Source organism: Cynara cardunculus (assembly GCF_001531365.2).
Source record: "Cynara cardunculus var. scolymus isolate 2C chromosome LG 2, CcrdV1, whole genome shotgun sequence".
Classification (NCBI taxonomy): domain Eukaryota; kingdom Viridiplantae; phylum Streptophyta; class Magnoliopsida; order Asterales; family Asteraceae; genus Cynara; species Cynara cardunculus.
The window spans coordinates 3,470,969-3,483,420 of record NC_037529.1 but is presented as its reverse complement, the minus strand read 5'-3'; the positions used below and the strand labels follow the sequence as shown (position 1 = coordinate 3,483,420).

The 12,452-nt window shown below is 35.8% G+C and overlaps 2 protein-coding genes across 6 annotated transcripts; both read left to right on the top strand.

The window, feature by feature from the left end:
* Nucleotides 1-813: 813 nt before the first annotated feature.
* Nucleotides 814-6,246, top strand: LOC112506481 (ATP-dependent 6-phosphofructokinase 6-like). Of its 4 annotated transcripts, none has more exons than XM_025110563.1 (14): nucleotides 814-1,084; nucleotides 1,159-1,336; nucleotides 2,290-2,336; nucleotides 2,445-2,484; nucleotides 2,785-2,847; nucleotides 3,574-3,711; nucleotides 3,800-3,958; nucleotides 4,056-4,109; nucleotides 4,193-4,261; nucleotides 4,362-4,491; nucleotides 4,854-5,119; nucleotides 5,439-5,487; nucleotides 5,585-5,739; nucleotides 5,839-6,246. In XM_025110563.1, the coding sequence occupies exons 2-14, from the start codon at nucleotides 1,226-1,228 to the stop codon at nucleotides 6,034-6,036; spliced, it is 1,479 nt and encodes a 492-aa protein (XP_024966331.1). In that variant the 5' UTR covers nucleotides 814-1,084; nucleotides 1,159-1,225; the 3' UTR covers nucleotides 6,037-6,246. The 4 variants fall into 4 exon arrangements, with proteins under 4 accessions (XP_024966331.1, XP_024966332.1, XP_024966330.1 ...); XM_025110564.1 differs by having other exon boundaries at nucleotides 1,147-1,336; XM_025110562.1 differs by having other exon boundaries at nucleotides 814-1,336; nucleotides 5,839-6,062; nucleotides 6,132-6,246.
* Nucleotides 6,247-9,044: 2,798 nt separating this feature from the next.
* LOC112507285 (AP-4 complex subunit sigma) lies at nucleotides 9,045-11,816 on the top strand. Of its 2 annotated transcripts, XM_025111811.1 has the most exons (4): nucleotides 9,045-9,322; nucleotides 11,176-11,262; nucleotides 11,385-11,453; nucleotides 11,553-11,816. In XM_025111811.1, the coding sequence occupies exons 1-4, from the start codon at nucleotides 9,182-9,184 to the stop codon at nucleotides 11,685-11,687; spliced, it is 432 nt and encodes a 143-aa protein (XP_024967579.1). In that variant the 5' UTR covers nucleotides 9,045-9,181; the 3' UTR covers nucleotides 11,688-11,816. The 2 variants fall into 2 exon arrangements, with proteins under 2 accessions (XP_024967579.1, XP_024967578.1); XM_025111810.1 differs by having other exon boundaries at nucleotides 9,055-9,322; nucleotides 11,176-11,453.
* The last annotated feature ends 636 nt before the right edge of the window (nucleotides 11,817-12,452 follow it).

Sequence of the window (12,452 nt, the reverse complement as noted above, 5' to 3'; positions counted from 1 at the left end):
TTCACATAAAGGGAAAGGATGACAAAAACTGATCCAACCCGCTAACCCAACCCAGAATTAGCAGGTTGAGTTGAGATTTTCAATCTATTTAAACAAATGGGTCAGCCTACCTAACTCATTTAAATAAATGAGTTGGATTGAGTTGAATTTTTCGACATATTTTAAACCCGTTTCCAACCCATTTAAAATATTATATAATTTTTTTTAATATTATATCTAGTATTCTAATTTTTTATTTCGTTTTATTCTTAATTTAAAATCTTATCATTGTGAGATGAAAGTCCAATTTATTTTGAACAATTTGTTTATATTTGTGGTTGTGTTGTCTTTTACTCAAAAAAATTAAATAATATAGTTCTTTTTCTTATTTAAAATTTTAAAAATTAAATGGGTCAACCAATTTATTTAACATGTTGGGTTAAGAAAGTCGTAAACATATCAACCCATTTAGGTACCAGGTTGGGTTGGATTGAAAAATCTCAACTCATTTAATTAAATGAGTCGAGTTGGATTGAGATTTTCAACCTGTCTAATAAATAGATTGAACCCAAATCCAACCCAACCTGACCCATTACCACTCTTAATAACGGGTTGGATATCCAGGTTAATAGAAAAAAATCACTTGAATGATAAAGAAAAGTTAATCCGTGGACAACTTGGAATAAGAGAAAAGTTAAGATGCTAAAAAGAACAATATTTAAAGTGAAGGACTTTTTAGCAATTTATACAAAATCGATATTCGCGAATACTTGAGGACCTCAACTGCCATTGTTGAGTTCATTCTCTATATTTGTGCTTCTTCCCCCAGAATTTCTACAAAACCGTTCACAAAATCTCTCCGATTCGTCGTAAAATTTCTTTTTCCGGTCAAACCAGACGCCGGCCACATGTTTCTCTGCATCCAGAACACACGCAAGAAATTGATTCAAAGTCAAAGTTCAAAGATTTGAGAAAGATCAAACTTAGTTTTAGTCTAATCTGGTGTTCCATCTGCTTGTTATTTGTTTTCTGATCGATTCTCACTTCGAATCGTATATAGAGATGCGGTGTGTGATTTCATGTTGTTGGATAGCTAAAATATAAGGTTTGTGGTTCAATGCATTCTGTGTGTAACAATTCGTCAATCAACGCTTTGAAATCAAGCAGTGATAATAATAGGAATCGGAAGTCGGATAGCCCTAACAGGAGAAAAGCTAACAGTAATTTTTCGCCTCGGAGCTCGATTATGGGTCCACCGAAGGCTACCGCTTTTTCTGAACCGAAGGTTATCACCGGCGACCATGGATACGTCCTTGAAGATGTTCCTCATTTGACTGATTACATCCCTGATCTTCCAGTATGTTCTATTCTATCCCTTTCTCTTCACACACAGACATGATTTTTATTATGCTCTTCATTAGATTTCATTAAATTTATTGCAACTGCTAATTTGTTTTGGGCAAATTAGTTTGAGATACTTTTTGGGAGTTTTGATTCCTTCCTGTAATTAATTTTTCTTTCAGTTTCTTTTAATCGTAATCATGCTCTATGTGATGACTGACGAGAAGAGTAGTCAATTATTGTATTTATTTATTGTTCTTCTGATTATTATATAGTTTTCATTAATTTATTCTTGATCATAATTTATTGGGGCAAGGGGAGATGAGTTTGAAGTTGATGACTAGATTCATGAATGATATACTTGTTAAACTGCAAAAACAAATACCTAATATGTCCCTAGTTAGGATATTTAGACAATTTTTTTAATGGTTGGTAAGCATGCAACAAAAGTAGAAGTACCACGGATACAGTTAGGCATACTTCAAATTTTATTTTCTTTTTGTTGCATTTTAGCAAATATAAACACACATACGTATACAATTAGAGGGAAAATCAAATACAAACCCAATAAATGTTACAAACTTACAAACCAATCCTCGTAACATGCAATGTTGTTTCATATGTGAATTGTTCACGACTGCTTTGCTTGTGGAAGAAAACACAAAAAGTACGGTTATATATGACACTCACACATATGAAGAAATATGAACCGTAACTTGAAATCAAACTAATTAAATTTCTTGGATTGGTTCGTATGGGTTTGGAACGTTTATGGGGTTTGTATTTGATTATTGGTCTGTACAATTAACGCTTATATATCTCTTCTTTTGGTAAGCATGATTAGATTTGAGTCTGAAGACTTGAATCTGATCGTGCTTATGAGAAGAAGATTTGTACCTTTAGAAGTATACGTGTGTGAAATGGTAATATGGGTATCTTGTTGATATTTATGTGTATGATTTGTTGCAGACTTATCCTAATCCACTGCAAGATAATCCTGCATATGCGGTTGTTAAGTAAGTTGATAATCAGAGCACGCTTAAGAATATTCTTTCTGTCTTTTTCTAAATTTAAATTTGGCGTAGCGTGGATTCTTAAAAAAACTTGTTCTTGTGCTTTCTCAGGCAGTATTTTGTCGATATGGATGATACCGTTGCTCAGCAGGTCAGCAATTTGCTATTTTACCTTTTGATATTTGATTCTTGAATGGTTTAGCATGTGAGGTATGGTCTCACCTGAGTTGATTCTTGATTTTATATTCCTAAAAAGGAGTTGTGTCCCACTTTCCCTGTAATGATTAGTAAAATTTAATGAAATTCTAATGATCTGTGAATGTAGCTTGTCGAAACACGCGAATATCGCGATTAATATTTTTTGTTTCCAGTGATTTACTATTTGTTCTTTTTTTTGTGATTACTAATCCTAATAATATGTTCTTATGTCATTTACTGTTCTTTTCCTTAGATTGTTGTTCATGTCAATAGTCCTAGAGGCACACATTTTCGACGTGCTGGACCTCGCCAAAAGGTAAAAGTCTTTCACATAACATAGGCATGAGTTTTGGGCATGATGATATCAACAAGTACAACATTATCTCTTATATATAATGTTAGAGCATCTCCAACATATTCTCCAAAATGGAGAAAATGGAGATTTTGGCTAAACTTTTGCTCCAACAGATTCTCCAAAATAGAGAAAGCATGAGAGAGAATGTAAAGTGCTCCAAATTTGGAGAACTCCCCAAAAATGATCTCCGTGAGAGAGAAATACTTTTTAATTATATTCTCACCAACAAGAAACCTTGATGTTAAATGTTTACGAGAGATGATTAATATTTTATTACATGCATAAAATATTTTGATAATATAATTAATGTTGTAATCTCCAGAATAGAGAATATGTGGGATTTGAATGCAATTTTTTAAGGAGATTTTGAGTTTTGATTCTCTATTTTGGAGAAATCTCGGAGAATCTGTTGGAGATGCTCTTACCAACTGACCTTGAGGGTCAGGTAGTCAGCTCAAATGGCAAATAAAAGCCAGGCCTTGGGGCTGTTACCCGTGGTTTCCCATTCAAGTCTCCTCAGGGCCACTGGAGATTTTTCTGGCTGTTATCTTCAAGTCCCCATGGGATTGGTCGAGGTGCGCCGGAGCTGGCCTGGACACACATGGTTACCCAAAAAAAAAAGAATATATGGTACCAGTTAGCAACGCATCTGTGTTACACAAATGATGCTATCCTCTTGTTTTTCAGGTGTACTTTAAGCCAGATGAGGTTCATGCTTGTATTGTGACATGTGGAGGTCTATGCCCCGGTCTCAACACTGTGATTAGAGAAATAGTTGGTAGTTTACATGATATGTATGGTGTTACTAGAATTGAAGGGATTGAAGTAAGTGAAAATTTTTATTTCCGTCATTTTCCTTTATATGAAAAAAGTTGTGGGTATGATCTTATACAGTATGCCAATGGATATGCAGGGAGGATACAGGGGTTTCTACTCTCGAAATACAATACCTTTAACACCAAAAGTTGCTAATGGAATTCATAAACGGGGTGGCACTATAATTGGGACATCACGAGGTGGCTATGATAACAAAAAGATAGTCAATAGTATCGAAGATCGGGGAATCAATCAGGTTAAATATAAAAACCCTATATTCTGGTAGAAAAGGAGTAAACTTTACATTATTTATGTGATATATCTATAAACCATGATGGTTTTGTGTATATTAGGTATATATAATAGGAGGAGATGGAACACAAAAAGGGGCGTCTGCTATCTATGAGGTGTGCTTTCATATAATTGTCAAGATTGAAACATAATTACTTCTTTTAGTGACGATAAGTATAAACATCTCGTATCTGTGCAGGAAGTTAGAAGGCGGGGTCTTAAAGTTGCAGTTGTCGGGATCCCAAAAACTATTGATAATGACATTCCGGTACTTAGATTTAACGCAGGATTGTTGCTGGTTTTAGACCTCTACTCCTGTTACAGTTAGCTTTGATAATTAAACTTCCTACTTTTATCTCGTTTTACAGGTTATTGATAAATCATTTGGCTTTGATACTGCTGTTGAGGAGGCTCAGCGTGCTATTAACGCAGCACATGTTGAGGCAGAGAGTAATGAGAACTGTATTGGGCTTGTTAAGCTAATGGGACGTAATAGCGGTAAGTTTTTTATGATATTCCGTCAGTTTTCTCGTCTTTAGGTATAATTTTAAGTAAGATATCGTCTGATTTTCTCAGAAAAACAGAAAAGAGCCACAATCTGAGGTTTTCTTTTCTGTAATTTGCATTTGTCCATAGTAACTCATGACACTGAAAAAAGTAGATCCCGAAATTAAACGCACCATTGGTGCCTTGCATAACATACAAACACATTTGGCTTCTAATGAGGTCCTCAGGGAAACAACCATTTGGGACATACTGGGTTCGTTTGGTTTGGTTTGGTTTGGTTTAGCAAACGCAAAGATTACTGCTTTTGGTTTAAGTTTGTTCTTCCTAAGATTTTTATTTGAAATATTTTTCAGGGTTTATTGCGATGTATGCGACTCTTGCAAGCCGAGATGTTGATTGTTGTTTGATTCCTGAGTCACCTTTCTATCTGGAAGGACCAGGGGGTCTTTTTGAATACATAGAGAAAAGAATAAAAGAAAACGGGCATATGGTAATCGTGGTAGCAGAAGGTGCAGGCCAAGATCTTGTTGCCGAGAGCTTACGAACTAACAGCAATAAGGATGCCTCCGGAAACAAGGTTTTGGATGACGTTGGCTGGTGGTTATCTCAAAAGATCAAGGTAAGAAACCCAAGTACAACTATAGATGCATAACTTACAACCCACATAGCTGACACCGATCGTAAGCCTTGGGGATCCTCCCCATAGGTAGCCGGTTCAAATCTCCTTAGCACCGCTGAGGGTTGCTCGTCCCATATGGATAGAAATTTGTGAGCTTCTTATAAGCCTCGACTTGTGAACTACCAATAACTTCCACACCATGGCCTTAAGTTGGATTAGAAGTTACTGAGACAACCTGTTGCGTGGGCTTTGAGGTGTTACAATTTTCGTGGTTGTTATCTTCGTATGAAATGAGTCTAATATTGATTCTTATAAACAGGGTCATTTCAAGAAACAAACAGAAATGGAGATCAACCTGAAATACATAGGTAATGAAGGGTATATCTGACATTTTACCTCTATGATTTGATGATTAAATCGAGAAACGTTATATTTAAGAAACGCGATGGTTGGTATCTTTGACAGATCCTACGTACATGATTCGAGCTGTTCCAAGCAATGCATCAGATAACGTCTACAGTACTCTTCTAGCTCAAAGTGCTGTTCATGGAGCCATGGCTGGATACACCGGCTTCACCGTCGGCCCTGTCCATGGCAGAGAGTGTTACATACCATTTTCAGTAAGTTGAAATTACAATTATAACCCTGAAACACGATTCCATTCTCGAAAAAGAAAGATAATACAACATGGGTATGGGTTTATTTTTTTGTTTTTGCAGAGAATCACGGAGAAGCAAAACAAGGTTGTGATAACGGATAGAATGTGGGCTCGGATGTTATCTTCAACGAACCAGCCGAGTTTTTTGAGTACAAAAGATATCATCGAGTCGATCATGGAGGAAGCGCCACCGACCCAATTGCTAGATGACCAAGTGACGGAAAATGGTTCGGTGAACGTGAAAAGGATTGTTTGCTAATGGCCGGGATGCGATAATTGAAATAAGTAAGTCAAGTATATATATTTATAAAAATGGTAATTATATAGTTGGTATAAAAGAGACATCCATTGCAGATTTTGATGATCTCTGGATGATGAGAAGTGTGTTTCTTGTAATTGCTTTATAATAAGGGAAGGAAACTGAATCGTATCTTCCATGCTGATATGAATGTTTGGTTTTTGGCACTCTTTTTTTTCCTTTTTAAAACCACTGGTGTTCGGGCTAGCTTGCACATACTTCGATTGATCCCTAGGGGTTATGAAGAACAGCCAGGAAAATCCTCAGTGGCCTGGACTCAAACCTACGACTTTTAAGAGAATTCCAAAAGGCTCAAACCTTATTGTCAGTTGAGCTAACCAGTCTTTTGGCACTCATCTTGGTGGATCCTAGGCATGAGAATGAGACATGTCCCATTGGGGAACCCGGTGTACTTGCTCCGACGGGGTCAGGGGATTCCCTGCAAAATTGGGGACGGGGCCGGGTAGGGTAACGTGATCCTCACCCTGTCCCCATATATTAAGTATATTATATATTTATTATTAAATATATTATTTATAAAGAATTAGATTTAGGAAGAGATTTTGACTTTCTTTCTAATATATTTTGTTCCTATATTGTTTTACTTTTTAGATAAAAAAACATGGAGAGCCGAAAACGTTTTGATCAAACAATTACTTATGTTGTGATTTTGTTAGTATATGAATATTTAATACTATAAAAGCAAAAACTTTGGAAATATGTGAGATATGAATATGAACCATTTTGGACCGAATGTAATGTTTAATGTATTTGATTTAAAATATCTTACATAAATAAGAAAAAAACTCCCAATTCTCCATTAAGGACAAAGATGGAGATGTGATCATATTTTTCGGGAGCTGTGATGCATATATGGGTTCATGCTCCATTCCCATGCAACAAAAGGGTAAAAATTGTTGATGTAAGTTAAAAAGTATTTTCTTAAATGATCAAATTTATTTTTTCTTCAATTTAATCTGACAAACTTTAAATTCATACATAAGATAAATAAATAAATTATGATAAACAAATTTCATTCCGGATCATAAGAATTTAGGGGTGTTTGGTAATGAAAATAAGGTACCGTTTATTAAATACTTATCAGTAAACACTTATTGATATCATTTATCTTATCGATTGAGCATGAAAAAGACCGACAATCTTATCTGGTAAGAGATATAACAAAGATCGAGAGTTGTACACAATAAATGAGGGAAGCACTTACCGGGTTCAAGACGCTTATCAATAATCCATTCATTTTTATGACCGAGAATGTTATACGGTAAGGTGAGTAAGGGTGATGTCTCTTGTCGGTAAACGCTTATCCGATACCTAAATAATGTATTTGGTTAAAAGAATTGGTAATCATTCATATCTTAGCAAAGAGGAGGAATAGTTTTTTTTTTCCCGAACATTTTCGTTTATCATCATACTTGTTTTCATTCCCCTGAAACTATCAAAAAACCATCTTTAACTGAAAGGTATGACACGGAAAAATTATGTTTGGTCTAGTTGTCTCGTATCGAATGAATAAATAATTTTATATAGTGAAAAGGCCGAAAAGACCTAACAGATGTTCATATTTTAAGCGATTATATTATCTGACATCTTTTTTAACAGATAAATCTTTTGCACCTACTAAAACATAATAAATTAACCCTGTGGGGTAAAATCATGAGAAAAACAAACAAATTTTATAGTTTGAACGATTACGTCTATGATCTTTTTACACATTTAGATGAAACGAAAGATTCGTCCATACCATCGGTAAAGTTTGGAAGACCATGACTGATCCTGAAAAGAAATGAATGGAAAAAAATAGTATGTCGTATCAATTAAGAGTTTTGAGAATATTTTATTAGTGTGAATGCGCTAACTATGAACATGTTGCCTGAAGAGGAAGACCCACTTATTATCACCCTTCAGCTCGAATCAGCAAAAATAACGTTTCCTTGCATGGTATGTCCTTTGAACTCGATTTAGTTGAGTTCATGAAAAACTGAGACATGACTACAAAAAAAATCATTTCAAAATCAGAAAAGAAAGAAGAATCACATTGTATTCAATATTAGGCCTTGAAACATAATCGTGTTGAACAAAACAGATGTATTTGGATACAATGGATATGCTATGGGACTAAAGGATTTGAACCTCTGAATAGCGGAACGAAACCCTGTTGCCTTACCACTTGGCTACACCCCATTTATATTTTTTGTTGGACACTAACACTAATACAGAATAAAATCGTTACACATATAAAACTAAAACAACTACTTTGTATACCATATTTTTCTTGGTGTGTCTACATGGTATACCATCTCCATCGGACATTTGAGAGCATAACTAATACACAGGTGCATACAAAAGTCGTATCTAAAGGGATACGTTATCAAAATGTCATCGGTTTTACAAAATATTCCAAAAGTTGTTGATATTGTCTCTAAAAAAATATACCAAGAGATATCTAACTAACAAAAGAATGTACCAAACGATGCATGGCTGTTGGGTTGCTCAAAGTGAAATCATTCGTCAAAATGTAGGCGAGTCAAGAGATGAAGTCGACTATTTTCATTCTCACCACAACCCAATTCATTCTCTCTCTCTCTGTATTATATATGCAGTTGTGCTCACGTGAGACGAGCCTGTTTTCATGAGATCCGTGAGACCATATTTTTACACTTGAAACTTCATAGCAAAAAATTATGAAGGTAAAAAAAATTCGAACATTCACAACAAAAATACTGTGAAGGTTACCTTCACAATGTTTTGCTGTGAAGTTTCAAATGTAAAAAAATGGTATCACGAGTCTCAAGAAAACAGTCTGGTCTTACGTGAACTCTAATCCTATATATATATATATATATAATATATATATGAACGAATAATCATGTGGGAAAAAAAGTTACCATGATAGATCTGAACCATTCTTACCCAACTTTATATACATTATTACTATTCTGTATAATTTTGATGAATTCCTTGTCACCCCTAATATATTGAATGAAAGCGGAAAACCCCCTAATCTAACTACGCACGGATCTCCAGAACAACAACCGATCGCTTCTAATAGATGATCGCCGAGAAGAATTGATCGGAGATTTTGAGAATGGGGATTAGATTCGTGCTGATGGTGAACAAACAAGGCCAGACCCGTCTTGCCCAATACTACGAATACCTAACCCTAGAAGAACGACGAGCTCTTGAGGGTGAAATTGTTCGCAAATGCCTCGCTCGTAACGAACAACAGGTCTTCCTTCTTTATGCTAATTTCTCTCTGTAAATATAGCATTTTTCCATCCCACTGTTTGCAAACTTATTTGGAATCCTGTTGATTTATTAGCTCGGAAAGGATCCATGCATCATATTCAATCAATCAATTGTTCGATTATAGGTCTTAGATTACATGAATTAGTTAGATCAGAATGGATCTATGCGCGAAATTGAATTTCTTTGTTGGATGATCGAAGTAATTTAGAACTATAAGCTTCCGACTTTTTCAATAACTTATGTTAATGGTCTTAGGGCATGGGGCCTGTTTGTTAGCAGCTTAATGATCTTAATGGAATTAACAGCTTATTCGGTGAGCTATACTTGGTAGTGGTTCAGCGGTATAGAAAATGGCTTAGCATCCAGGGAAGCCTAGTTTTCCAAACTTGCCTCTCCCAATCAAACAACACGCTTATTCCATCTATAAGAAAACCTTTCTAAACAAAAACCTTCCGACATATTAATCCACATAGACAACTTTATCCATACAGGATCTAATGGAAAACCAACCAAACAGCCTCTTAGAGACCCCTTCTCGGGTACCCAATTATAATCAATATGCAATAGGATTGCTGACATGTTAGGATGGATTACAGACATGATCACATGAACATGATGTTGATAATGCTAAATTTGCTGATGTAAAGATACGTTTGAGGCAATCCAGAAAGACACACACATAACGTGTGTCTTTGCCATGTGCATGCTAATCAGCCTCAAGAAGATGAAGATCCAAGTCTACCAAGGGCATTGGCCCAACGGTGTATGGGTTATTGGTTAATGCTAGCTTTGTTAGAGGTCAAGGGTTCAAACCTCACCAAAGGTTAGGAGTGCGTGTGGGTCTTTGCAGTATATAAATATTATATACTTAAAAAAAAGATCCAAGTCTTTCGCCTGATCCTGTTAGGAAAGTCTTTGCAACCTTTTGACAACCATTCATCATCATTAGTAGCTTCTTCACCCAAAGAATCCCAAGCATGCGGCCAAAGTTAGATCCTTTTGCCTCATCCTTTTGACAACCATTCAACCATTCTTCTTTCCTTTTCTTTTCATTCACACTTCTGCACTAGGTGGGCTCTTCACGGGCACGACCACTACCCTTTGGGGTAAATGGCGTGTCTACATACATCCTCACCTACTTTCAAGTGGGATCTACCAGCTTCATTTTGTTTGATTTGGTTTTATTGCTTCACTTATGGAGGTGTATTGATTATAGAATATTAGAATCCCAACTGGCATGCCTCATACTCGTACACTTGTAATAACTTCTACTATAGTTTCCCTATGACCTAGAGATTCCTATGGACTTGTCTTAAAAAAATTGAGCTTGCTTTATGGGTTGTCCTAGCTTTGTGACTACTTATTTTGCATTACCCCTTATGCCGTTTTTCTTCTTCTCTATTGTGCGTTATGCTTTTTTTTAACCACCAAGGGTTCTTTTCCTACGTGGACAGAACTGGACAGGCGAGAGTGAGGTAAGTGGGTGAAAGAATTGTGAAAAAATTTAGGGCTTTAATTTGAAATGATTAGTTTAGTAATCTATCAATCTCGTCCCAACTCCTTGATTTTTGTTCCAAGTATTTTGGTATGACAAAAAACACGCATTTTTGTCCCACTTGGTCTTTTGTCATGTCCAAAGTCAAATGTTGCGCCAAACATGGGACAACAAATTTTTGGTCTGTCTTGCCTTGCATACCAAAATCACCCTAAATAACAAAAGTTGGAGCTTTCTCTCGAAACTGATTTACCTCTGTCAACTTTCAGTTATAGTGTAGTATTACTTCCATTATTTTTTCAATATCAAGTTGATGACTTATATTTGCTCGATAACAGTGTTCATTTGTGGAGCATCGGACCTACAAAATTGTGTATAGACGGTATGCTTCATTGTTCTTTCTGGTTGGAGTCGACAATGAAGAAGTAAGTCGTGCCCATACTTTTACCATTATGTGCCCAGTATATATAAATTGCATTTCTTGGTTTTGCAAATCTTGTATTCTGTATCGACCAACAGTTTTCCATTTTATTTTATTTTGGGGCAGAATGAGCTTGCAATCTTGGAATTCATACATCTCTTGGTTGAAACCATGGACCGACATTTTGGCAACGTGGTATGTCCTCTTTTTATGCATACACATGTGCTTTTCTTTGATAAAAGATAAAATTACGTATTTGCGGATTCTAATGGTTAAATTTTTTGGGATTTGAAGTGTGAGTTGGACATAATGTTTCACTTGGAGAAAGCTCATTTTATGCTAGAGGAGATGGTGATGAATGGGTGTATTGTTGAAACAAGCAAGGCCAATATATTGGCACCCATACAACTCATGGACAAAGCTTCTTAACAAGTCTTCCATACAATCTCTGTTTGTAATGAAATAAAACTTTTCTTTTTTTTTCTTTCTTTTTTAAACTATGAGGAGTGTTTCTTTTGATTTGAACAAGAGGTTATTAGAATGGTCTATTATTTTGCATTTTGAGTGTTCCTTTTACTCTTTTTTTTTATTAACCTGGATATCCAACCCGCTATGCGAGCCGAATAATCCCAGAGTGACCATCTGCTTTGCAAATAGCCCGGAGTCACCGTATTTGAATCTCCGTGGCCACAAGGGGATTTTTATTCCTTCTTAGATTTGAACCTGGGACCTCCTGGTACTTTTGACCTTTGGAGTCAATGTCAAACCAATCAGACACCACCCTAGTGGTTGTTCCTTTTACTTTTTGTTTTGCAAGCCTAGGTATTTTACAGAAATAGCCTCTCTATCCCTTGGGATTTACTGGTTTAATTTGGTATTGAAAAATAATGACTTGAAGATTCTTTTGGAAGTGTTTGTGTAGGCATGAAAAGGATGCTAGTGATTTAAGCACATGAGCTTGAACCTGTATAACCTTGTATTAGTTAAGTTGTCTGTCTGGACATATTTATCTGTCTTTAGGGATAGGAGATTGGTGGGTTTGAGGGAGGCAAAGAGAGAGTTGGATTAAATATGGGGGATTTCTGGTATTAATTTGTTTGAGGTGGCTTAATGACGACAAGTAAAGGATCCTTGCTTATGTACTATAACTATTTTGGCTTAATGGCTTAACGATTAAGCTATAAAGAAACACTC